This window comes from Raphanus sativus, chromosome 6 (genome assembly GCF_000801105.2).
Source record: "Raphanus sativus cultivar WK10039 chromosome 6, ASM80110v3, whole genome shotgun sequence".
In the NCBI taxonomy this organism is placed as follows: Eukaryota; Viridiplantae; Streptophyta; class Magnoliopsida; order Brassicales; family Brassicaceae; genus Raphanus; species Raphanus sativus.
The window spans coordinates 27,622,002-27,649,952 of record NC_079516.1 but is presented as its reverse complement, the minus strand read 5'-3'; the positions used below and the strand labels follow the sequence as shown (position 1 = coordinate 27,649,952).

Here is a 27,951-nt window from a genome sequence, read left to right as displayed (position 1 = left end):
AGCTACCTGTTGGCAATCTGAGACTGTTGCTCTGCAGAAAAACAAACAGTCATCAGCAAAAGAAATGAGACACAGATGGACAGCTTCGTTCAATTTTGATTCCTTTTAACCGATTTTCTCTTTAGCTTTCTGAAATAATTGACTTAGAACTTCAGCACATAGCAGAAACAAGTAAGGAGAAATTGGATCACCTTGTCTCAACCCTCTAGATAGTTGTATACTTCTATAATCTGCACCATTGATTAAGATTGAGTAAATAACAGTTTTAACAAAGTTCATTACCCATCATGTCCATATATCATAAAATCATAATTTCTTCATAACTTTTTCCAGAAAATTCCACTCGACTCGATCATAAGCCCTGTTTATATTTGTTCTGATACTGATATCCATCCGCTACATCTTTTTTAGACTTGAGAGCATGCATAAGTTCATGAGCTACCATCACATTATCTTGAATATGCCGACCAGGAACAAAAACTGCTTGTGACTCAGAAATTAACCCATTCAGACAAGCTTTTATCACCATTAATATCTTTGAGATTACTTTGTAACCTACCGTAGAAAGACTAATTGGCGGATAGTCTTTGATCATTGATGCATCTGTTGATTTCGGAATCAGACATAACTGCATATGATTAATTGATGGATCCATCACTCCATTCTCAAAAAAATTGTGGACCATTTTACTGACGTCCAAGTTAATAACATCCCAATTGGTGGTAGGAAGCTCCTGAGAATTCATCATAACCAGGAGCTCTATCTTGGCCATTACTAAAAACTGCTTCACGAATCTCTGTGTCTGAGTCTGGTCTTATTAACCAAGAATTTATTTCCATAGACACTTGGTTTGTCGGAATAAACGTCTCAGAATCCCATTCAGTCCCTCCTGCTGAAAAAGATCTTGAAAGTACTTCTCTGCTACACTTGCAATGGGTTCATCCTTTGTATGAACAATACCTTGGTCATCAGTAACACTTAATTTTATTAGTTGATCTTCTTGACCTGGTAATGTTATGGTAAAACTTAGTGTTACGTTCCCCCAGTTTGAGCCACCTATTCCTACTCTTTAGTCTCCAGAATTCTTCCTCATCAGAGTAAGCTTGATGGAGTTGCCTCTGTAAAACATGGATCATATTTATTGACACCGTAGTATCTCGTGTAACTCTATCTATCTGAAGGTGAATGTTATGAATTTCTTCAGCTGCATTGAACTGATGAACTCTTTCCCAATGTGCCATAATCTTCCTCACTGAATCAATTACCTAAGTTCTGTTCCCATTTCACTACAAGAAAACAATCGATTTGCAAGGAAACTCAAGGAAAAATATAATCCTCTCAAATTCCTTGCAAACTTGTGAGGAAAAAATTCACTCGCAAATTCGCAAAGAATTTGCGAGAGAAAATACAGTTTCCTCGCAACTCAAACTCAAATTTGCAAGTGAATTTTTCCCTCGCAGATTTGCAAGGAATTTGCGAGGGATTTGCAAAAACTTTTAGTGTTATTTATGTTCCGTCGTGGAGTTTTCCTTAGAGCTGCGAGAAGATCAAAATCAGAGGTGGTCCCAAATGGGGGACTGCCCAATAAATAATGCGGATATTCAGCTGGAATTGTCGAGGCTTGGGACGGTCTCAAGACTCAGACAATTCCCTGTCTCAAGGAGATACGTAAAATATATTTCCTTGAGATCATGTTCTTGATGGAGACTAAACAAAATAGAAACATGGTGGTTGATTTACAAGTAGTTCTGGGTTATGATAGAGTGTTTGTGGTGGATCCTATTGGTTTGTCTGGAGAAACGTGAGGTAAGAGTGGATGTCAAGTTTGCTGATAAAAACACCATTGATTGTTGGATAAGTCACAGAGGTCAGTCTTTCTTTGTAACTTTCGTCTATGGTGAGCCTATCCAGCAAGGAAAAAAGAAGTTTGGGAATGGATTATGAGATGTGGAGCTGGAAGGAAACAGTCTTGGGGTATGGTTGGAGATTTTAATGAAATTATGCATAATGAGAAGATTGGAGGACCACGGAGAGCGGACTCGACGTTTGTGGATTTTGTGGAGATGTTGGATGTATGTGAGATGAAGGAACTTGTGGGTGTGGGGGATAGTTTCACGTGAACTGGAGTGAGGTACAAGAAGTACATCTAGTGTAAGCTGGATCGTTGCTTTGGCAACAAGCAATGGAGAACTGTCTTTTTTAAATCAACGCAATCATTTATGGAAAGGCTAGGTTATGATCATCGGCCTGTAATGGTGAACACGACTTGTGAAAAGGAGAGGAAACGAGGGGAGTTTCGTTTTGATAAACGTCTGGTTGGGAAACATAAAGTGGAGGAGACGATCGGTGCAACATGGAGAAGAGCTAGAGGAGCTAAAAAACTTAATATTCTGGAGACTGGAGAGTCTAGGTGAAGTGAGGAAGTCCTTGGGGAAATGGAAAAGAGAAAATGATCATAACTCTAATGAGAGATTGCAGAAGCTACGGCATGAGCTGGAGCTTGAGACATCGTCCTTAGCTCCCTGTTGGGAGAGAGTGGGGGGAGCTAAAATCTGAGATAAGTAAAGCCTTTAAAGAAGAAGAGGATTTCTGGTTACAAAGGAGCAGAGATAAATGGCTTCTGGTAGGGGATAATAACACAAGTTTTTTCCATGCATCTGTGAAGGCAAGTCGACAGATGAATCAGTTAACCAAACTAGTTGATGACAATGGCAGAGAGGCATCGACAATCTCCCAGATGGGACAGGTAGCAACTGACTATTTTGATAAGCTATTCTCTTCGACAGAGCCGAGTAGTTTGATGGAGTTCTTTGCTGGGCTTGCTCCTAGAGTTACTAACTCTATGAACCAGAAATTGATAAAGGAGATAGGTGAAGAGGAAATCCGAGATGCTGTTTTTTCGATCAAGGCATCGAGTGCCCCAGGGAGTGATGGGATGAACGGTCTGTTTTTCCAAGAGTACTGGGATATAGTCGGAAAGGATGTCACAAAGGAGGTTCAAGAGTTTTTCAAGACTGGTAATTTTCCTTTGGAGTGGAACTTTACGCAGATTTGTTTGATACCAAAGATTGCTCACCCGACAAAAATGGTTGATCTTAGGCCAATAAGCATGTGCTCTGTCTTATACAAGATAGTGGCTAAGGTATTGGTGGTGCGCCTCAAGCCATTACTGGAGCATATCGTGTCCCCGACTCAGTCTGCCTTTGTTCCGGAGAGACTAATATCTGATAACATCATCATTGCTCATGAGATGGTTCATAGTTTGAGAACTCATGAAAGAATTTCAAAAGAGTTTATGGCTATCAAAACTGATATGTCGAAAGCTTATGATAGGATTGAGTGGACCTATCTAGAAGGGTTGATGACGGATCTAGGCTTTCATGCAAAGTTTCGAGAATGGATCATGCACTGCGTTAGATCGGTGTCATATACGGTGCTTATAAATGGAGATGAAAAGGGGAAGATAATGCCAAGTAGAGGGTTCCGACAAGGTGACCCTTTATCACCGTTTCTCTTTGACATTTGTACCGAAGGCCTATCACACCAACTAAAGGAGGCTGAACGGAGGGGTGAACTCACGGGAATACAGTTCTCTGACGAGGGTCCTGCAGTTCTCATTTGTTTTTTGCTGATGACTCTCTGTTGCTCCTGAGGGCGAATGAAGAAGAAGTTGCTACGGTCTGTAAGATTCTGAAAGAGTATGGGAAGGCTTCTGGTCAAATGATTAGCTTACAGAAATCAGCTATCACCTTTGGTAGAAAGGTTTCTACTGGGATACGAATGAAGTTTAAAGGAATCTCAGGGATCATTAATGAAGGAGGAACCGGAAAATACTTAGGCTTGCCCGAGTGTTTCAGTGGTTCCAAGGTAGAAATACTGCAATATATCCATAAGAAAATGATGACTCGGTTTCAAGGATGGTATGCTTGTTTCTTATCTACTGGAGGAAAAGAAGTGCTGTTAAAATCAGTAGCCATGGCAATGCCGGTTTTTGCAATGTCTGTCTTTAAGCTTCCAAAGACAACATGTGAGAACCTCACAAGTGCAATGGCTAATTTCTGATGGAATTCCCAAGAAGGGAAAAATAAAATGCATTGGGTTTCTTGGGAGCGAATATGTCTTGATAAGAAGGATGGGGGTTGGGTATCAAAGACATAGAAAAATTCAATCAAGCTTTGCTGGCAAAACAGGGTTGGCGCTTGCTTATGGAGCCTGAATCTCTGTGTGCAAGAGTGGTGCGTAGCATATATTACCTTACTGGAGACTTCCTAGAAGCTAGGCTTGGAGCTAGGCCGTCATATGCGTGGAGAAGTATTCTGTTTGGTCGTGATCTGCTGCTGAAGGGACTAAGGCGCAATGTGGGATCGGGGGAGACCATAAACGTTTGGATGGATAAATGGCTCTTTGCTGCTGAACCCATTGCTCCAATGAGGAAACAAATAATTTATGATCTGGAGCTCAGGGTGTGTGATCTCATTAACCCACAAACAAGAACATGGGATAGAGGGAAGTTGGTGGAAGTATTTTTCCAAAGTGATATCGAGAAAATCCTGAAGATCAAGCCAGCGTTTGGGACCAATGACTCGTATGAGTGGGTACACAACAAATGGGGAGCATACTCGGTGAGATCGGGATACTGGTTAGCGTGTTCTCTTGATCAAACAGCGGTTAGAGTTTCAGCTCAGACTAAGCCTTCTCTAAATGACTTGAGGAGTCAAGTGTGGAAGATTAGTACTGCACCGAAGATTAAAAAATTTCTATGGAAGGCGCTTTCAAATGCCTTAGGTGTGGCCGACGAGTGCATTGCAAGAGGAATGAAGGTAGACCCCAGATGTCCAAAGTGTGGAGAAGAAGGCGAGTCTATTAACCATGTCTTGTTCACTTGCCCAGCAGCTCGTTTGGTTTGGGCTAACTCGGGATTCCCTTTCCTGCAAAGAGGTTTTGAGCATTGTTCTTTATATACAAATGTTAGTTACCTGATATCCAAAGGAAAAGATCAACAGGTTTCGAAGGAGATTGGAAGGAGCTTTCCATGGATTCTATGGATGTTGTGGAAAAACAAAAATGCATTCATTTTTGAGGGCAAACACAATGATGCAGATGAGACGGTAGCAAAGTGTCTGGAGGATTCGAAGCGATGGTTTGATGTGTTGGAAACGGCGAAACGGGATGGGAGTGAGACGAAACGAAGGGGTGGAGATAGTAGGGTGTGGAAGGCACCAGAGAGAGGAGTTGTGAAGTGTAATATTGGAATTTCTTGGATCAAAAAGACGAGAGTAGCAGGAATGGGGTGGATTGTTAGAAACAGTGAAGGTGTTACTGTGTTACATAGCAGAAGAGCTTTTAGTGGTGTTCCGTCGCTTTTGGAGGCAAAACGTTTGGGATTGGTGTGGGCTGCAGAGAGCATGCTGTCTCATAAAATTCAGAGGGTAAGGTTTGAGGTGGAGGATTGTGAAGTGGTGGGAGCGGTGAATAGACCGAAAGCGTGGCCTGCCTATCGCTCACATGGAGGGGGAATAAGAGAGATCATGAGTAAGATTGCAGACTGGGAAGTGCTGTTAGAAGAGAGGTGAATAAAGCTGCTTTCTTAATAGCTCGGAGTGTGACAAAGGAGAGGAGAATAAAATCATATGTAGGTCAAGGTAGTCCGAGCTGGTTAAGGAGTTTACTTGCAGAAGAAACGAGGCGACCATAAGTGGTAGTCTCGGATTCAGAGGCTCTGTTTTGGTGGAAGCTTGTGTCTCAGGCCTTGCTTCTTTCTTTATTTTGTTTTCTTACGCGGGGGTTCTTTATAACCACGTGATGCTTTGTCTCTACTTCTCAAACATTGTTACTTCTTATTCTCAGAGTTTTTTAAAAAAAATTATGTTCCGTCACAATTCCCTTGCAAAATTTGCGAGGGTTTTGTATTCCTTGCAAATTTGCAATAGAATTGCAAAGGTTTTGTATTCCTTGCAAAAAAAATTTCAAAATCATGTTTCCTACACTTGAACAGTTTGGGGCTTTGTTAATGACTTTAGTGTCTTATAACACGTTTACTTAAAATCCCCTATATATTAATTGATGATCTTTTAAAAAGAGTGAACCTCAAGTTTGTATTAATTAAAAAGTGCCCCTTCCTACGTGTCATGATTTTAAGCTCTGAAAAATCCTACGTTTCGAAAAAATAGAGCAACATAATTAAAGCATACGTTAAAAATAAGTATCCTACGGAAATTGACTGTTAAAGCATATAACTTCCCGCACCATATGTCTTATATAATGTGATGTCATTAATATGATATCTGTTACATCATTTAAATCTTCATGAAGATGATTTGTTTCTGTTACATCGTCCCGTTCATACAAGCAAGAATACATCGTTTCTGTCTACAACGATTTGTTAAAGAGTGTCATCGTTTCGTTCCTCCATCTTAAATTTTTTCATTAGTGATAAAAATTTGTTAACATATAGGGGATATGACTACTTCGTGAAGATGAATGTATCTCGAAGAATGGGTTCGTTTCAGAGGTGAGTATGATGGTTTAGTTATGATGTTCCATACAAACGCCAGAATGAATGGTCTACCATTGCCTTCCGTACAAACATTCAAGTATGATGAATGTGTTCGTTTCGTGTCTGAGAGTCAATGATTTGTTTAATCGTCAAAGTTAAAAGTCCTAGGAAACTATTACATATATGGGAGACAATGGTTTGTTTAATCGTCCAATGCCGATATATTTTAGATGTGGAGGTGTGTAAATTTTGATGAAAATAAGGGAAAATTATTTAACGTATACAAAGTTGATAGTTTTAAATGTATTTACATTGACATCCTAAGTATTTCTGACATCGTTTTGGATATATTCTGAAAAAAACCCCATGCTTTGGTACCAAGTTATTTATCATTATTACTCTTTCGACAATTCAGGAAGTTCTAATTATTGTTCCCTCATTAAAGGAAGTTTATAATTAACTCGACAAACCAAAGGGAATAAAATTTTTCTTTTCGCGAAAAAGGAAAAAAATATTTAATCAAACTTTCTCTGCATTAATTGTAGATTGGCGACCAAGTTAATTTTCACACCAAGTTGTCTTAAAAAGTAAATTTCATAATGGGGACGGAAAGAACAATATTTTAGATTCGTGTCATTTATTGGTCATTATTGTATAATGAAAACCTATACATTACTACTATATAAGGATCTCTCATCCCATCATCCTTTCTCATCATCTTCCAACAATCTAAAAAGCAAAAGAAAAATTGTCCCATAGCTTGCAAAATGTCTATCAATCCTGTTTCCGATGTTAAGCCGTTTAAGACCATGTGGAAGATCAAGGTGAAGGTTATCCGGTTGTGGAAACAATACTCAGCCGCTGCTGGTGAAACCATCGAAATGGTTCTTTGCGATGTTACGGTATGTTATTAATTTGTTTAGTTTCTGCTGTTGATTTAGTCGTATAATATTTGTAGCTGATCTTCAGATATCTGTTTTTTTTATCAACAGGGTGATAAGATTCATGCATCGGTGAAGAAGGAGTTGGTTGCTAGATTCGATCATTTCCTAAAACAAGAAAATTCGTTGATGTTGATCAATTTTGCTGTCACTCATTCTTTTGGTTCCTACAGAACCACTAACCATGCATACAGGATTAGTTTCCTGTCAACCACCCGTGTACGACAATATGAGGAACTACCTGAGAATTTGAAAGGGTTTGAGCCCGTGAAGTTCAATGAAGTACTAGATGGTACTGCATCACCTGACTTCTTGGTTGGTAAGTTAACGTGAATTTAGAATATTGCATCCGTTTATTTAAATTGATAATTATATTGACAAGCAAGTTGTTATTGTTTGCAGATATAATAGGCCAAATCGTTGAAATGAGTCATATTGAACATGTTAACGTCAATTGGAAAGACACGGAGAAGATCTCTATAGAGCTGCGAAATTCTCAGTTTGTTATTTTTTGATTTAAGATTTATTAATTGCATTTTTAAAAATCATATACGTATGCTGAAAGTATCGTTTAATTGTATTGATTTTCTAACCCGCAGTGATGAAAAACTTCCTGTCGTTTTGTGGGGTAAATTCGCTTGTGATGTTAATGACGCGATGCAAGTTCGAGATAAACATTGTACCATTTTGGTTTTGCGATTCGGGAAAATCAAAGAGTGGAAAGGTAGCTATATTTTTTTTTTAAAGCAAATAAACATATTCATTAAATTTCCTTATGATGTTTACAACAGAAGCAATAAGTGTCAGCAATGCCTACAATGTTAGTGAAATTGGATTGAATTTACCATGGGCTGAAGTGGAAAATTTCAGTGCAAGGTATGTTTCTATCTATTGTAATGTATTATTTACTTATTATTTGAAAATAATTCGATATTTGCTGAGCCCATTGTTCAGTAACATCAAAATTTGGTATTTTAAATTTTGCAGTTTGCCTAAGGATGACCTTCCTTTAGCAATTGTCGAGTCCAAGTATGCAGCTACGGGAAAAGGTGTTTCGGATAAAGATGATTTCTTTATACATACTCCAAGAAAAAACCATTGCAGAAGTGAAGGAAACAAAACAGGTCAATTGCGTAATTTATATGTTAATTCCAGTTGATGTTTTGAATCTTGTGGTTTATGATCGGGCCTATATATAAAGAGATATATAACATTAATTTTTCGCTGCGATTCTAGGTTGAAAAGTGTATTGTGATGTGTTCAATCGCTGGAATTGATTCTGATATGGGGTGGTTTTATTTGAGCTGCAAAGTCTGCTCTAAAAAAGTCTTGACTGTACCAGCGATCAATGATGATGATGGTAATGACGACGATGATCTGAATCACGTATACTATTGTGTCAAGTGTGATAGTTACAATCCGGTGATTGTTCCAAGGTATTAAATAAACTTGGGATGTCTTTATTAATTTGTTTGTTATTCAGTAATTTTTGTTATTAATATTTCCAATTGGTATAATAATTTTTATAGGTATAAGTTGCATTTGATTGTGCTTGATAGCACAAACAACACTAAGTTGATGGTGTTCGATAATCTTGCTGTGCAACTCCTCAATATGCCATGCTTAAAGATAGTTGGTCCGTCAAACTTAAAAGAGGTAAATCTAAAGTATGATATTCAAGTGGATTTATTTATTACGCAGCTGACCCTGATACATCTAATCTATCTTTTCGTTTCCTAAACTTTGTAGATCGAGGAAACCAATGTGGTTCCTCCGGCTCTTAACACCATCATTGGTAAAACGTGCTTATTCAAAATTCAAATTGAAAGGGAGAACTTTGTCTACAAACATGATACGTACAAGGTTCTGAAGATGATCACTAACACAAATTTGATTACGGATTTTGAAGAAAGTACCTCTCCAGTTGTACGTGCCGGGTTTATTTATTAGCTATATACGTTTTTGAAGCATGTATTCCATTTACCGTATAATTTTTGAATCAATCTAAATTACTAACTCAGGTAAGCGAGGAAGGTTTACTTCATGATGTGGATACTCAATCATCTGCACCTGAGGTTTGTTTTAGTTTTTAAAATTTAATTATTTGGTTTATGTTAAATTATTTAACCATATATACGCATTATTCTCTGCAGACCTCAGTTGCTAATCAAACATCAGATCAGTCGGAGTCTTTCTATCTGACTCCTGCTAAACGAATTAGGGCAGTGAACACTGAATTGGATGACCTTGCTCAAGACGAGAGTTCTGTTACAAGGAATGCCGGTTCCGTGAACATTAAGAAGGAAAAGTTTGCTAAAAGTGGCTGAAGTGAGGATTTAAGACTATAATCTAGAGGCTTTCGAATTTCGTAGCTTTATTTTTCGCTGTTTCTTAAAATTATGTTGGGTTTTTATTTATTGATTTGTGTTTTTGCTTATTCGATACTTATGTTTGTGTTTTATAATTACTGGAAAGCCTCTTTTTATTTCACTTTCTTGCGATTATTTAATATAACAATTTATCTGATGTGGTAAATTGTGACTATATATTTACATTAAGAAGTGCATCAGTTACTTTTAAATTTTTCTAAAATGTTTAGAAACTTACATAATTAGCAACTATATGTCTTGGCCACCCCTTTAAATATAGTCTAGATATCCATCGTGTGGAATAAAAAATATAAGATATTAATTTTGCATTTGTAGATAACCAGGTTTCAATATTTAGATTGATGTGTAATTTAAAGAAATTCGAATTTATGTAGGTCGGTATATCTTGGCTACCATGTGGATTGATAAAAATTAATTACTTTGTCTTATATTCTAATCTAAAAGGAATCGGGAATATATGTGATACTATATTTCTTGCGGTCCACGTTTAATATTATAAAAGCTACCATTTAAAATTTAAGGAAACCGGAATATATGACGATTAAGATAATAAATGTATTTGATCTAATGGAAATAGAGATAGAATGACAATTTAGGTAATAACATTTACTTCAGTTTAAATTAACCTTTACATATATGTCTATACTGGAGTATAATTTTCTAATGTTTTGGTATATTCGTGGCTTTACTTCGTGGGCAAGTCGGCAAGACTATAACTTCGTGGGTAAGTCGGTTTTTACACAAAAGGATCCATCGATTAGGAGAATTAAAAGTATATTTCCCATTTTTATTTACTTTATATGAAGGTTTCGAATCTTATGACTAAAATTAAGGAAACTAAAATATGTTGTCATTTAATAAATGTTTGACGTGCAAGATAACTGGCGACCAATATATCTATATAGAACACAATTTTTTTTTGGCAAGGAATCCCTTTTCGACCGAGTTGTGGACTTGAAACCTTTCCAACCACATCCTATAATAAGGGTCAAAATAATTCGTCTATGGAGAGTGTTATCCGTACGTGGTATTGAGAGTATTGAGATGGTTTTAGTCGATGCAAGTGTAAGTATATTTTCATTAAATTGTTCGTGCTTTACTTAATTATTCTGTTAGACCTTTATATTTTAATGTACTTTAAATGTTTGTTATTCAGGGTGATTCAATTCATGCGACTGTTAATAGGGATTTGGTTACTCGGTTTGCAGCATACCTAAAAGAAGGCGATACAAAGATTATGCTTAACTTTAAAGTTTCACTAGCATTTGGATCATATCGTCCAACCAAAAATCCCTATAAAATTGATTTCGTAACCAGTACAAGTATTCGTTTTTGTGACGATTTGTCCTATAGATTGATAGGTTTTCATCCTGTTAATTTTCGAGATATTTTGAATGGTATAAAAAGTCCTGAATTCTTGGTTGGTAAGAATTTATAATATATATTCTTCGTTTCTATCTTCTGTTTCCTATTTAATAATTTTTTAATAGGAGATAATTTCAAACATGTTGTAGATATCATCGGTCAGGTTTTCAAAGTTAGTCATCTTCAGATTGTTTCTGTTAATGGAAAGGACACCGAGAAGATATCATTTCTGTTAAGAAATGAAGAGTAAGTTAGAAATATATTATTAAGCTTTTGTATAATTTATTTGTTTATACCACCAACTATTTGTGGCATTATATATAAGCCTTGGTTAATATGGTTGAGTATCCACAATCAGAAATCTTAATCTTCGGGTGGTTGTATGGGGAAAGGACGCTTTGGAATTAATAGAATCTTTTCATCTTCTTATTGATCAAACTCTCATTTGTGTGATGAGGTTTGTTAAGATCAGAGTTTGGCAAGGTAAACAGGCTATATTTTCAGAAATAAAATCCTATTTTAATAGATCCTTCTGTGTCGATGCGTGATTTTTAATTGTATACATGTGACGAAATATTTATTTGTAGATGAGCGAAGTGTTTCCAATGTATACAATGTGTCGAGTATTGCCATTAATCCCGATATGAAAGACGTAGAATATTTTATGGCATTGTAAGCTTTCATGGTATAAATTAAAGTAAATGTATTGCTCGGCTCTGTTATATTAATTTGACTTTTTTTGTGAATTAGGTTTTCTAACGTTAATATGTCAACCGCATTTGTGGAGCCGAAACCACTTTCGATGGTTTCAACGATATCGGATGAAGATGATTTCTTTGTTGTCACGCCACAGAAAACCATCTCTGAAATACTTGACTCGAGAAAGGTTTATCTTCCATCTCAAATTACCTTAACTTATTATATATATTCAGAGTTGTTTACAGTTATAGTTTTGTGATAGGTGGAGAGGTGTTTTCTCATATGCACTGTTGCTGCGATTGATATTGATATGGGTTGGTTCTATATGACTTGCAAAGTATGTGGCAATAAAGTGGAAACAAGGCCTAATCATTGTCATGGTGAAAGAACCACAGCAGTGGATAATCGTTGGCTTTCATATTGTACTACGTGCAAGATTCTAAGTCCTAAGCTATTGCCAAAGTAATAGTGTTTGATTAAGATATATCCAGTTACATAGTATAATATCAAACTTGAAAGAAAGAAAGTCATGAGATTTTTTCATCTTTTTAAGGTACAAGTTACATTTGGTTGTACTTGATAATACCGGCCACAGCAAGTTGTTATTGTTAGATGATGTTGTTCTCCAATTGCTCCATCAACCTTGCTACTATGGAAATACAGATGGCATTGTTGGAGTAAGTTAAAGTTTTCTTATTTGTAAGTTTTTAGTGCAAAACAACTATTAAAAATGATTTATATCTGATTTACACCTTTTATGTACCCAATATGCTTAGGTTCAATACCAGAATGTTTTACGCACGGCTCTCGCTAATATAGTTGGTAAAACGTTTACGTTCAAGATCATAGTAGACAAGGAAAACTACATGTACAAGGACGACACGTTCAAGGTGGTTAATATTATCACGAGCCCTTATATGATCAACGGGTTTCACGTGTCAGTTTATCCTAAGGTATTCAATTTATTTTGATATACCACTGTCTCAAATTTAATGGTTAGACCCATTTGATTGATTATCCTTTGATTTCATGATATTATTAGGGAAGTTGTCACACTTTTTCTCCACTATTATATGACGACAATGAAGTCTCTGAGGTATATTATTTCATCTATCTATACATTCATATAATCTATATGCATATGAAGTTTAAGTGTCACGATACTATACAGCTTTCTACATTGATACTTGGTAATACTCGCGAGAGCTCTACATCAACCGGTCTGACTCCAGCTAAACGCAAAAGATTAACAACCGAAAATTTAGAGGAACAAAATAGCAACAGTGAAGCATTAGGACTTCGACCTAATTCTAGGATCAAGATAGAGAAGAAGGTTAAAGTGGCTGAAACTTATTTGCATGGCGACATCTAGAGAAAGACCTTGGGTTTTTTTTATTTTCTTATATTATGTTTTAAGTTTCTTTACTATAAGTTTTTTACTATATTGTTCTACTTAATATATTCTCTCACAATGCTTTTGTTTTTAAAATATTATGAATCTCTTTATATTTGAATTAATTACTTATTTTTATGTTATATTATAAGGTAGTGAGTCAATTACTAAATCACAAAGATCGGCTAAAACGATTGGCAGAAAACGATATCATCTAATTTGGAAATTATATTAATTAAGAAGGTCTGATAAAACAAGCAAACCTACAAAGCAGCTAATAGGACGATACATAATGAGAGAAACATTGGTGAACCAAAAGAAACGACAAAGAACTTAAAGTTGGAGATCATGATATTATCTTAAAATGACCTTCGTTACCTAATTTGGTGTGTCCACGAAAAGGTACCATTGGGATAGGCGTTTGAAGTAGTAACATGAGTTGCATACTTCACTCATGTTATTGAGATCGCAGTTTGACTGTGGCGTGAGGTCCACCATATGCATGTAGTATTCAAAGGTCATAGGAGGATGAATTTCACTAAGTGAATATTTGATTCTTTCCCAGCACCTATCGGAAGTTGAAATATTTTCTCTCCAGTTGAGTTTATCCAAGTACTTCTTACCTTTTTCAAAGTGACCTCTCGCAAGCAATAATAAACCATAAAGAAATATACTATTTTTGTAGTTTCCAATTGCAGATAGTCGTAGATTGCGGAGGCCGGTGTGTTTATCGTTGTGGACGAAGTATTGGAGAATGCCCTCGATATACCGAGCCTCATGATTCCCATGGTGTAAGCATAGTTCCTTCAACCTACCGTGCTCATTTAGCATGCGTTTTGGTTCGGCTGCAAAATATCATAGGCTTAACTTTCTGAAATATCTTCTTGGACATTCCGTTGAGAAGTCGTCTATGTCAGACTCATCTCCGATGTTGTTGCTATCGTCAGATTCCATCGTGGAGAGTTGCTCGGTTTGGTGGAAAGAATGAATGATATATAGCTATCTTTTTGAAATGTTCTTTGGTTATATAATGAGAGTTTGGAAAAGGAACATCTTTAATATATAGGAAGCGAATGAGTTTGACGTGACAAGGCATTGGTAAGTTATCCCAAACACTATTTTTTTTGCTGTTGTTGTTACATTGATCGCGAATTTTTATGTTCTACTTTTTTATGATTCATCTTATCATAGCCATTGGAAGTGGTGCTTTGAATACTATACATTGTGAAAAGATTCACCCATTTAGCTTGACATGCAATGGTCAGAGAAATGTTTGGGAAATGACAAATAATAAATTAACTCGCAAATCGTGGATTGGGAAAAGTTTTGTTCTTCACTGTAGAATGAATTAATTCTATAAACATCCGTGGTCAGAGCTCAAAGAGTTCTCGGCAACTGAGTCATCTTCGCTTTCTGAGGAATCAAAGTTGTTTATAGAATCATCTGTGGACATCACGAAATAGATGAAATTTTTATGTTGCTGCCTTTGGTTTAGATGGTTTTCGGTGGTGTGCACGAGAGAATGGAGGAGGAAGAGTTTATATAAGCGATCTTCACACTAATATACATATCATAATATGTAGATGATGCAAATAAGAAAAAAGTCGTGATGGGAACCATGCAGCTTTCAAAAGGCTGTCGTAATTGGTGTTGTCATTTCGGAAATATGCTCATTGCACAAAAGAAAGGCCATGCATATTCTTGGTTTAAGAACTGGTCAGATACTTTATTTGCCTGGCCATGCATTGCTATATTTCTAAATGCTTGATGATGAGTAATGTGAAAAACATCACCAAGAGATCCTTGCATCCGACTAATTAATCTTTGTTCAAAATATCCTACCCTAGAACCAAGGTTATGAAGTTAATAATCAAGAAGCGATTCTGAAGCTGATGTAATATATTAATAGAAAACTCACAATTAATATTTAGGATTTGTATAAATATTGGAATTGTTAATAATGTTACTCTAGCAAATTAGAGTGGGTGTTTTGATTAATAATAGCGATAATGTTACTCTAGCAAATTCGAACTCCCACATTGGTTTTTAATTATATTTGTTCAAAACAGAATCTTTAGTTACTGATCTATTGTATTTAAATTACATCCAAATATAAGGACGCTAATTGTGAAAACTATATACCAATTTCGAGTCCAAAACTATTTCACAAATACTTACATCTTTGCATACAAATGCTATTATATAGCTTTCATCGTTAGAATACATTATATCAATTTCGAGTCGAAAACGACTTTGGGTTTATTTGTAAAAATCGTTTGGACGCTAATGGGTTGAAAACTATATAGCTTTGGACTCGAAATTCGTATATACTTAAATAGCTTTCATAGTTAGAGTTCTGGAATTCAATCCATTAAATTCAATACAAATGGTATTATATATCTTTCATAGTTAGAATTTTATGGTTTAGAATACAAATAGTTTTTCTATTTATAAATTGATCTATAATGTTATTCGAAGTTAACAATTTTATTATTTTTGTAAAACCGAGAAGAATGACTTCCACATTCTGTTTGAATTTGCATATTTTTTTATGTTAATTATATATAAACATTATTTGATAAAAAAAATTATATACAAACATTTAATATGTTTTTCAAGATGAGTTAATAAAAAAAAGGAACAGCATTTTAGTTGTATGACTTCACCATACACAACAAAATCAGTATACAAAAATAAATAAATACTAAATCTACGATACTAACTACAATTTGCTCCTCCATAATTTACAAATGGTTATATATACAAATTAAAATTCGTTATATTCATATAACAAACCGACACCCTAATAATTTTTCTTTCGTTGAAACCCTAAATTTATATATAGATCTTAAAACCTCACCCCGCGCATGGCGCGGGTCTTATCCTAGTATTTAATATTTAACATGTATGTCGATGAATATTTTTGAAAATTACATTAATTAACGTTTATAAACTCAATTCCAGACACTTGAATTAGTACTACAAAATACTAAACATCAAAAATATATAACTTAAACATTCAATATACATCAATTAAATTACCAGAACTTTTTAAAAATATATAGTTTTAGTTAAATAACTTTTCTAAATTAAATATAAAGAAACATATTACTCCACCTAAAATGTAACAAACCTACAAACGAAACCCTGAAACATATTGAGTTATGACTTTGCAAGGGAATTATAAGGGACCTCTCGCAATGATCTTGCAAATTTGTGAGGGTTTTTGATTACCATGCAAATTTGCAATCGAATTGCGAGGAATCCCTTGCAAAACCATGTTTTCAACACTTAAACAGTTTGAGATTTTGTTAAGGACTTTGGTGTCATATAACACATTTAATTAAATTATTTAGTGTTTAACATATACATCTACAAATATTTTTGAAAATAAACCAATTAACGGTTATAAAATAGATACTTGATTTAGAATTATGAATATTAAACATCAAACTATATAACTTGTACATTCAATATATATCAATTAAATAACAAGATTTTTTTTTAAATATATTTTTACATTTAATAACTTTTTTGAAACTAAATATAAAGAAAAATATTACTCCACCGAAAACGTATCAAAAACACAAATAAAACCCTAAAACACATTGAAATATGATTTTGCAAGGGATCACTCGCAATTCCCTTGCAAATTTGGAGGGTTTTTGATTTCCTTGCAAATTTGCAAGAGAATTGCGAGGAATCCCTTGCAATTTCTTTGCAAAAACATGTTTTCACCACTTAAACGGTTTGAGATTTTGTTAAAGACTTTGGTGTCATATAACACATTTAATTAAAATATTTAGTGTTTAACATATACATCTATAAATATTTTTGAAAATACACCGATTAACGGTTATAAACTCAACTCCCGACACTTGATTAAACATCAAAACTATATAACTTATACATTCAATATACATCAATTAAATTACGAGAATTTTTTTTAGATATATTTTTACACTAAATAACTTTTCTAAAACTAAATATAAAGAAAAATATTACACAGAGATGATCATTGGACGGTGGTCTGGTTCTGCATGTTCAAGATATTTTAATGCTCAGGGAAAGGAAAATTATTAAGCCACCCAGAATTCACAAACACTCTGTCCAAACAACATTCAATCACTTTCGTTATGCACATATTCAATCAAGTTCTTGCAAATCGAAGACTTTCCTAAGTATTTCTAGACTCTTTCCTAAATAAATAAATATATATATACTACTTTTTAGGTCATCTTGGTTTGTATAATTATTTAAATGACTAGAAGACTCACATGCGTCCATGCGCGTGCATGGATATTTAAAAAAAAAACTAAAATATAGTAATTTGAGTGATATTTTAGGAGTTTTGGTGTATTTTTACTTTATTTTATATTAGTTAATTTAAAATTTTATTTATAAGTTTTTTTTGGTTTTGGTTTTATAATTTGTGCAATATATTCAACTGGCTCATGATATTTATTTCTCAAATTATAAAATCATCCGTATAAAAATTGATCTTAAATATGTTAGTTTTTTTTAATTCAGCTTTTACTAACTTTTTCTTGAAGTTCTTAATAAATTCATTGCTTTTAATTGTTGCATGAATACATTTTTTCACATTTGATTTTTTATAATTGTAGAATTAGCAGAGATTAGAAAAATATGAGTTTTAAAAAGGAAAATTTGGACTCATATACATAGTAGGAATTATATTGATAGTATAACCATAGAATACTTTAGGATATATTATTTATGAATTAATTTCTATATTGTCCTTTCTTACTTTCACCTCATTATTTTAATGAAATTTATAACTTTAAAAATTACTTATTTGAATTTCTTAATTACCTATAAAAGTCATAGATTTTTTTCTGTATATGAAATGTTTTGAATTTTGTAAAACTAACATATATTTAAAAATTGTATATATATACAGTTATAATAAAATGTTTGTCTATTCTATTTACGAGACATTGAACAAAACTGAAATTATACAAAATGTATTTGATGTATTTTTTCCTTTATTTCATTTTTCAATTTCTATCTTTATTCATCTTCTTCATTCCTACTTTCTATGTGTCTCTTTTCTTTTTTCTTTCTCTCTCACTTTCTATTCAAATAATAGATTGATGTATTCTACTCTATTTAAGAAATATAGAATAGAATTATAATTATACATCCGCCCTCCCTCCCTCCATATCCTTTCCATTTTTCTCTTTGTAGTATTTTTTTCCTCTTTGACATTCTCATTATTTCTCTCTTTCTTTTTCTCTTTCCAGCTTCCTCTATAAACTTCTCTTCCACTTTCTTTGTCATCTTCTCCATCTTTGCTATTCTTCCTCTCCTCTTACTCCTCGTATTTTTTTTTTAATATATGTCCATATGCTAATACTACATAATCATCAAATATAGAATGGTATATGTTTATTCTTTGTATTATACATGCTAAATATGTTCTTTTTTTTATTCTTTCCTTTGTTTTGTTTTTCTTCTCCCCCTATCAATTTTGTTTGGTATGTAGCTTTTATGTCAAACATAATTCATTCAAATAATTATGGTGGCAAAACATACATATTTTTTTACATATATCATAATTTGAAAAATTTTGATCAGATATTTTAAACATTTCGACCGAAGTTTATACTATAATATATGAAAAATAGAATAGTTCACCTAATTTATACATTGAGTGGTAATGTGTATTTGCGTTTTGAAATTTCATGCTTTATAAAGAGTATTATTTTGCTATTGTATTGAATTAATGAATGCTCTAAGTTAATGAAAATTCACATACATGTTTGTATTAACAGTTTATGTAGCTTTCATACAATATTTGAATAAACATTACATTATAGTATACTAATTTGTTCATCAAAATAGTATAGCTTTCTCCTATGTTGCTTTCACATTTACACTCCATCATATTCTTTCACTCCTCCCCTCCCTTCCTCGGTCTCTCTCAGCCTCTCTCTCCATTCCTCCTTCCTTCATACTTTTATCTTTCCTCATTCCTCCTCCCCTCAAGCTCCTCATCTCTCCATTTTACTCCTTTTCCCATTCATCAATATACTAACTATGGTTTGGGTTTGGGTTTAGGGTCTACGGTTTGGGTTTAGACCTTCAAGGTTAGGGTTTAGGTAGCTTCGTTATGGGCGATTGTTTGGTTTTACAATTTGGGTTTAGGGTTTGGGTTAATGGTTTACGGTTTGGGTTTAGGATTTAAAGTTTAGAATTTGAGTTTAGGGGGATTTAGGGTTTAGGTAGCTCTGTTTGGGTCTACCGTTTGGGTTAAGAATTTGTGTTTAGGGTTTGGGTTTAGGGTTTAGAGTTTGGGTTTAGGGTTTAGGTAGCTCTGTTATGGTTTACGGTTTGGGTTCATAATTTGGGTTTAGGGGTTGAGTTTAGAGTTTGGATTTAGGGTATATGGTTTGGTTTTAGGGTTTGAGTTTAGGGTTTAGTATTTGAGTTTAGGGTTTAAGATTTAGTTTAGCGTATATAGATTTGTGTTTGTTTGTTTGTTTTGGCATATATTATATGTTATTAGTTTAGGGTATAATGACTTGAATGTGTTGAGTATTCCATATCATAATCTGTATGGCATAATCACGTAATGGATGAAACCCAATCTCGTGACTAGTTAACATCACATAGAGCAAAATTACCCTAAATAAATTTACTAAAGAAATAAATTATTCTCTATTATTATTATGTTTGAAATAATCTATACTATATTGACGATATAAATAGAATAGTATTTAGTTGAAGCGTGTGATGTACACACAGTCACGCGCTGTTAAGGACTATATTGTCTCATTATTTAGCAAAATGACACAATGTTCAAGACATGTCTATATTCTTCATTTTTGTCTCCACTATGATTATACACCAAATTCACTCTTTTAAAAATGATTTCACCAACAATGAAAACCTTTGCAATAGGAACAGCCTCTTTAAGATAACTTTTTCCAAATCTCATGATTTTAATATTTATTTTGCATACATCTAAAGAAAAATAAAATTTCTGATAGAAGCCATGTGAATTGTTTTCTTACAATAGAAAGACTTAATTTTTTATGAATAAGAAATATTTTATGTGAACGATGAATGATTGACTAATACTTATATTTATGCTATTGTTTCATAGTTTAAATTTATGACATCGGTTGTTTATTTATATAAATTTTGGAGGCATCCAAATAATATTAAGGTTATAAATCTATAATATAGAAAGAGAAAATTGCATAAAATTGTGCATATAGTTTTTGTAAAAAAAAAAAATTATAAATATCAAAAGGTATAAACAAATAGTTTCCTTTTTATTAAGAAAGAAGATATTTGCTTTTTAATATCATAAGATTTTTTTTCAAATATAAAAAAAAGTTTATAAAATTGGAAATAATATAAAAGTAAAATTCATTTTTATTAAATCACATGTGTGAAATATATTAAAATATTTTATTTTAATATTTAAAATATTTCCTTCTGTACGTAAGTCTTTTTTCTATTTTTAATAAAACGAAAAAAAACTTATAGATATTTTATTTATATAAATTTCCTTTCTGATAAAAATTATAACAGGAATGTAGCAATAAAAGAAAGCAAAAATAAAATATTAATAATTGCAAATATAATAATAAACTGAACATTAAGGGAATCAGTGTAATAAATCATCGTAAAATTAATGTAAGCATGGTATGTAAGAAGCTGACTTTTCAAATAATATGTAAAGAAACTTTTTATAGAATTTGAATTTATATAAAATGGAAATTCGTTTTAATTAAACCACAAGTGTCAAATATATTAAAATATTTTATTTTAATAGTTAACTATTACTTCTTGTACGAAATTCCTTTTCTATTTTTAACAAAAACAAAAATAAAAACGAAAATATTCATAAATATTGTCATTTATATATATATTTCCTTTTTGATAAGAATTTAGTTATAAAAATGTAGCAATAAAAGAAAATAAAATATTTATAATGGCACTTATAATAATAAACTGAACATTAAAGGTATCAGTGTAATAAACCATCGTGAAATTTAATGTGAGCATGAAACGTAAGAAACTGACTTCTTAAATAATATTTTAAAAAACAAATAAAATGATTTTTTTATAAATTTGAATTTATATAAAAGTAAAATTCGTTTTTATTGAATCAAATGTGTCAAGTATATTGAAATATTGTATTTTAATAGTTAAAATATTGCCTTTTTGTACAAGATTCCTTTTCTAATTTTATTAATAAAAACTAAAATATTTATAGATATTATCTTTTATATAAATTTCCTTTTTGATAACAATTTAGTTATAAAAGAAATGTAGCAATAAAAACAAATTAAAATATTAATAATGGCAGTTATAATAATAAACTCAATTCATCACGGATATCAGTGTAGTAACAATCGTGAAAGTTAATGTAAGAAACTCATTTCTCAAATCTATTATATTAAAAGAGAAATCATGACTTCTCATTCATCTGTGATTTTTTTAAAAAAATGGACCATCTACTAGAGTTGGTCACATTAAATTTTTCACCCATTAATATTATTGATATTAAATAAAACACAAACACATCTCGACATTTAAATGAATACTTTTGTAATACAGTCACATTAATAAACGTCTATAACTAATTCACCTCATCCTTCCATTATCTGATTTTTAATGAATATCATGTTCATGTTAATTTTGACAGTGAGAGACGTCTTCCCAAATTCTATGAGTTATCGTGTTTTAGTAGTGATATCGGGGTTTCCGGATATTTGGATATCCGTCTATATATCATACTATCCGCGGACATTCGGATCCAGGTTTGTAAAAATAATTAATAAAATAAAAATAATAATTTAAAAATATGAAAATCCTAAAATAATACATAGATTAAATATTTATACAAGATTTATAATATGAATATAATATTAATAAAATATAGTATTATAAAACTAATTTTACGAATAAATATTAATATATTAAATATAATTATTAATAAAATTAAAAATATATATATATATATATATATTTTTTATAAATACGGATCTGGATCCGGGTACCCAGACCTAAAAATTAAGATATCAAGATCTCGATTCGGTTTTGACAGATCTTTGATTTTACTATCAGGATACGGATCCGGGCGCCCTGGATATCCTAATTTTAGAGCGGATCCGGAATGGATCTCGGATCGAATATGGATCTCGGATAATAAATCCCAGGCCTAATTATCATGTTTGGTTGATTATTAGAAAAAGTAAAATAACTAAAATTCAATATCTAATCTAAAAATACAAATTCTTAAGTTATGTTTTATACACTTGCATCATATAATGATTTTTTTAAAAATTATATAGATTATTTTATTTGCTCATAATGTATTTCTAAAATACTAAACATAAGCTATAATTTATTTTTAACATGCTAAAATTTTCATAATTTAATGAAGAAACTAATTAAAACATATTTTATTTTATGAAACCTGAAAATATCCTTTTTAAAACCTAGTTAAACACAAGAAAATATATCATTTGATATTTATTAATAAAAGTTATCTAAAATTAATTACATAAAAACAATGAAAAACACTTAACTTCATTGTAAAAGGAATTTGAGTTTGAAAGTGAATGAAGAAAAAAATAATGAAAAGTATTTATAGGCAATTAACTAAAAAAATCTAAGGCAACCATTGGGCCTCTAACTTTGTCCCATAATTTTTCTTCTCATATATGGAGGACATGAATTAAAAGGACAAAAAAAATCTGCTTGCAGTAGAAATTTTTTTTTTCTTTTTTTGGTTCTGCATTCATAAACATAAATTGAAACAAAATGCAGTCTAATATGCATATGATATTCTCCTGCTTTTCTCCTGCATTTCTTCTGTCCTACATTCAAAGCCTAATAAAGACAAAAATATTGAACTGCATGCAGATCTCTGGCTAACTACTTTTTTTTTAAATTGAAAAACGTGAATGGTAACTCTGGGGCAGGAGAACTGCACTTGCGGGTAAATTGCCTTTCTCCCGCTGCACCATTCCAACGCTTAGATGAAAGCCACACTTGCTTATAGTAAAAAAAGCTTGCAGTAATTTTCAATGTCACTGAAATGGCATCTATCTACGGGTTGGAGCTTCCGCATATTTCTCGGGGCTCTTCCTAACAAACTTTGATCCGGCACATGACTTTATTTTGTTACTCTAGCAGCGATCGATCAGGCACGTGCATTAACGAAGGGTTTCTTGCTTGATATGAACTTTAGGTGATGTATTACGTACGCACATAATTTTCTGGTGATCATAAGTTATCCTGAATCGCAGCGCGGAGTATACCTCAATCTCCGTTAGTTCCGTTTCGGCTTTTTCCCCAATTGCCCACTCCCGGAGGGGAGGCTCTCATTAATTAGTTGATGAGGGGAAGGGATTCACAAGTAAAGAATAGATCGGACGATTATGTAAGCAAGGTGTCATAGTGTAGTATGAGATAAGAGCAATTAGATTAGTTGTTAACAGGGAATATTTACAAACATAAAAGTTAATTACCTAGTGCTTCAAACATCACAAAAATTATATGGGTTTAAAAATTTTACAAAAGGGATGATCTAGATAGAGCCAAACTTGGGAAAAAAAGAATATAAGCAAGGTTAAACCTATTTGATTTAGGTGTTGGAATCCTTTCGTGTTGGGTCATATCTTATTGGGTCTTGCTCACCTTGTCCTGGAGGAAGTTGTTAAATTACATGTTAATTAATTAGTGTTCACTCACATCATTTTGTGATTCGTGCTGAATTAATGGTAATGCCACATACCATTGGGTAAGCAACCTCTACCTCGCGCAAGCTTCAATTCTGAGAGCGATATCTGGGAGGTCGTCATTGCTCATCGAGGAAACAGTGTGTATGTGTGTGTGTGTTTGAGTGGAAAATCGAAGTGAATATGTGAAAACCATTGAAGCCCTAGACGCCTTTTGTAGATGATACTCTGTGTAAAAGCTGAAGAAGGCGGTGGTGGACATGTAGTGCGAAAAAGTGTGAGCTTGCATTAACCGAGATTGAATGTAGATGCTAGTGGTGAGCTCTTAAAGACATTTGCAGGCGTTATTCTGCTACTCTTGCAGCCGAAAAAGCATAAATTAGGGTTCTTCAGAGGATGATAAAAGTAAGGAGAAATGTTTTTTGAGTCGAGCCCAACAGTAACGGTAAGAATATCTAACTATTTTCTCTGATCCTCTTCATAAGCTGAAAATAGTTTATGGATTAATTATCCTTTCTTGTTGTCGGCCCACCTGTGTATTGTCGTAATGTTTTCCAACCCAAATGTAACACCATGGTATCTTTAAGGAACCGAAACAATAGAAAACCTGATGCTAACATGTCGATTTCTAGTTTTGCTGGGTTATGACGTGGCTTAATGAGAAGGGAGTATGTTATCCTTTATATATATAGATATAGATTCAAGCCAGATTTAAATACAAACACACATCTCTCTAAGCGAGAAAAAAATTGATGGCCTTAACATATTAAATGTTCATTACAAGCTTCGATATATATCAGTGATTGTAAATCAATATATATATATATATATTAAAATAGTCTACGTTGCACCATTACATTTAACTAACTTTCATATTACTTCTATTTATGTCTAACTTAATTATTATTAATATATGTCCTAGCTTAAAATTAAAGAATTAAATAAATAATATATATTATTTAAAAATTAATGAATTCAATGTATATTATCACTAAATTTAATTAACTAATCAATAATATTTTATTTATAATATAAATAGAATTATATATGCTTACTAATTCGTATATATACAACGTATATCATCACTAAATTTAATTAACTAATCAATAATATATTATTCATATTGTAAAAAGAATTATATATGCTTACTAATTCGTATATACACAACTGTATTTTATTCCAAATGCAAAAAAAAAACAAATTCTTCAAAAAACACAAATTCTTCTTCTTTAGTGATTCAAATTTGCCTTTTATTTTAGGGCACTTCTTTTGCTTATTCTTCTTCTTCTTTCTCCTAGGTTGATCAGGTTCGGGAGGAGCAACTATCAATCGTAAACCAGACTTCATCCATACTTGTGGTCCCCTAACATGTTCTAGATTGATGTTGTAAATATATTGCCACATAAGCGTATAGAAGAAGCCTGAGACATAGTCATCAACATTCAAACCTTTATTGATCATTGTTCCATAAGCGTGTTCATATAGAACTCCACTTATTTGCCATTTTCCGCATGAGCATGTATGCCTTGATGTGTTGACATTATACGAATTGGCATCTAGAGTGACCTGAAAGACTCCACGGGTTGCATGTGTCGTTACACATTCATCTGCGATTTTCTTCTCCTCCGCAAGCACATTAACTACATACTTTGAACAAACTCCATCATGCCTCATCAATGTGATGTCTCTTTTGGCAATGCGTTGCATTGCTTCCCTCCTTATCATCCCAAACAACGGGACCATCTTTGGCTCTGGCTTTTGTGATAGTGGAGTTATTGGACTCTATTGCGTTGTTGTCAACGTCTTCATAACATCATTGTATAAGTCCAAATCGCATGCTTGTAACTTTCTGACACTGTAGTCAAATTCTGACTTCGTATAGCTTCGAGCAATATCCCATATCCTCGGTTTCAGAAAGTTTTTCTTGGCATGATACTTCTTCACATTCTCCACAATGTGTTTCACACACTTCCTATGCTCGGAATTCGGTAACTTTGACTCCATGGCACTTTTCAATCCCTTCGATCTATCTGAAATGATAAAAACCCCATTCCCATCTTGTAGAACTAAGTCTTCTTTGATTTTCTTGATAAACCATAACCAACTATCAGTTGTCTTGGATTGTACAACGGCCCAAGCAATCAGGTAGATTTGATTGTTGACATCATGTCTAACAATAGTTAGGAACACCCCTTTCACAGCTCTCTTCAAGAATGTACGGTCAACTCCGATAATTGGCTTACAATATCTGATATACCATGAATTTTACCCATTTTTACCCATGGTATATAAGTGTTTTATATACTATTTATTATGTATTGGAGTCTATTTAGAGTATTTACAGGTTCAGGGACGATTTGGAGATATATGGTGATTTTGGTGTCTTTTGGAGTCTTTCGAAGTGCAGAACCGCACAGATGCTTCAGATGTTTAGCTCTCGATGGAGACCTTCCACAGTTGGATTTAGCCCATATTTTGACAAACGATAGAGCTTTCAGTTAGCTTTCCAATGCCACTGGTTTGAGATCAATCTAACGGTTAGATCGGAAGTTATGCCCGTTTTACTGAAGAGTGGTCAGTCTGCCTCGCGAGAGAAGGCTGCCGAGAAGAGGATTGTATGTCGATCGATGCAACAGAGTGCATGTCGATCAACAGGGACATCAGAATGTGGGCTGAGTATATTTAATGACCGACTGAAGCCCAGGAGTCACCACAAAGTTACCAAAATACCCTTGACGACCAGAAACCCTATTTATGTTATTTCTAAGCCATTGTTGACGGCTACGCTTTCTACGCTTTAGACGCTTTCTACGCTTTCTTTTATTCATTGTTCTAAGTTAGGAGAGAAGAGAGGAACTCCTTGAGATTCCTCCTGGAACTCCTTTGCTTTTGGTTTTATATTATCTATTGCACTTTCATCTATTCATCTATGATTTCTGTGACAAACTTCATGTCTGAATAGATCCACCTGTTAGATCTATGGTTCAGATAGGTTTGTGGGATTAGCCCCAAACTATACTTGCTAAGTTGTGATATTCATCAAATGGATTGCACTATATGCTTGTTCTAGATTAGCTAACTAGAGCATAGATCACTAGGATCTTTGATATCTTGAATTATCCATTTGAACTTGCTTGTCTCCCGTTGAGAAGAACGACAGTTCCTCCTTGAGACCTTGTGGTCATATTCGGCTCGCGTCTAGGGAGATTTAGAAGCCGTCGATCGATATCCCGACAGGTGAATCGATCGGCGCTGCGAAAAGTGTATCGCTCGATATCTCAAAAGGATATCGACCGACTCTTTTTCTGTGTCATCATGCGAAAGGTGTGGCCAGAGATCTAGATGATTTAACCAGTGATTTATCACATATGTTAAGCGGCTGAGATCTATAGTATCATGCAAGCAACTTGTTAGACATTTATAGAGATTATAATCTCCATTCCTGAATAGAAGCTCTAGATCTAGCTACCATCCTTCTATCAACTACCTTGGTTTCATAAGAACAACTACCTTGTTCGCCCTTGCTATTTAATATATTTAATATTTTATTTACTGCTTTATAATCTATTTACTGTTGGCCTAGCTTAATCATAACTATTAGATCTAGTGTGTGCCTTAGCTCTTTGTGGATTCGATCCCTAAGTACTATAACTTGACCTCTTTTGATGAGAGTAATTCACTCCTTAGGGTAATTTGAGTGGTATCAAATTTAGCGCCGTTGCCGGGAGCTTTGATCGCCATTAGATCTTATTTAGTTAGATTTTGTTTAGGTTTTATTATTATTCAAAAATCTCATCAATTTTGTTTTCTTCTCTTTCAGGTACATACCAGAAGCAACAATGAAGAAAGGATTTTTAGCTTATTCAAAGAAGCAACCTGCTGGTTTATGCACGATCCGTAAGTCTACGAGGGATGTAACGATCGACACTCTCCAAGCAGCATC

At 33.4% G+C, this 27,951-nt stretch overlaps 3 protein-coding genes across 3 annotated transcripts; all 3 read left to right on the top strand.

Annotated features, from left to right (window-relative positions):
* Positions 1-4,205: 4,205 nt before the first annotated feature.
* LOC130495690 (uncharacterized) lies at positions 4,206-5,573 on the top strand. The gene has a single exon (XM_056987158.1). It carries the CDS (start codon positions 4,206-4,208, stop codon positions 5,571-5,573), a length of 1,368 nt encoding a protein of 455 aa, XP_056843138.1.
* A 1,690-nt stretch (positions 5,574-7,263) lies between these two features.
* LOC108808252 (replication protein A 70 kDa DNA-binding subunit C-like) lies at positions 7,264-9,764 on the top strand. Its single transcript, XM_056987157.1, has 11 exons — positions 7,264-7,398; positions 7,489-7,756; positions 7,840-7,936; positions 8,037-8,161; positions 8,229-8,313; positions 8,425-8,570; positions 8,780-8,873; positions 8,967-9,093; positions 9,187-9,363; positions 9,459-9,512; positions 9,591-9,764. The coding sequence occupies exons 1-11, from the start codon at positions 7,264-7,266 to the stop codon at positions 9,762-9,764; spliced, it is 1,482 nt and encodes a 493-aa protein (XP_056843137.1).
* A 1,880-nt stretch (positions 9,765-11,644) lies between these two features.
* On the top strand, positions 11,645-13,263 carry LOC130494646 (uncharacterized). The gene is made up of 8 exons (XM_056987156.1): positions 11,645-11,675; positions 11,780-11,864; positions 11,943-12,078; positions 12,154-12,353; positions 12,445-12,568; positions 12,668-12,844; positions 12,934-12,987; positions 13,063-13,263. The coding sequence occupies exons 1-8, from the start codon at positions 11,645-11,647 to the stop codon at positions 13,261-13,263; spliced, it is 1,008 nt and encodes a 335-aa protein (XP_056843136.1).
* The last annotated feature ends 14,688 nt before the right edge of the window (positions 13,264-27,951 follow it).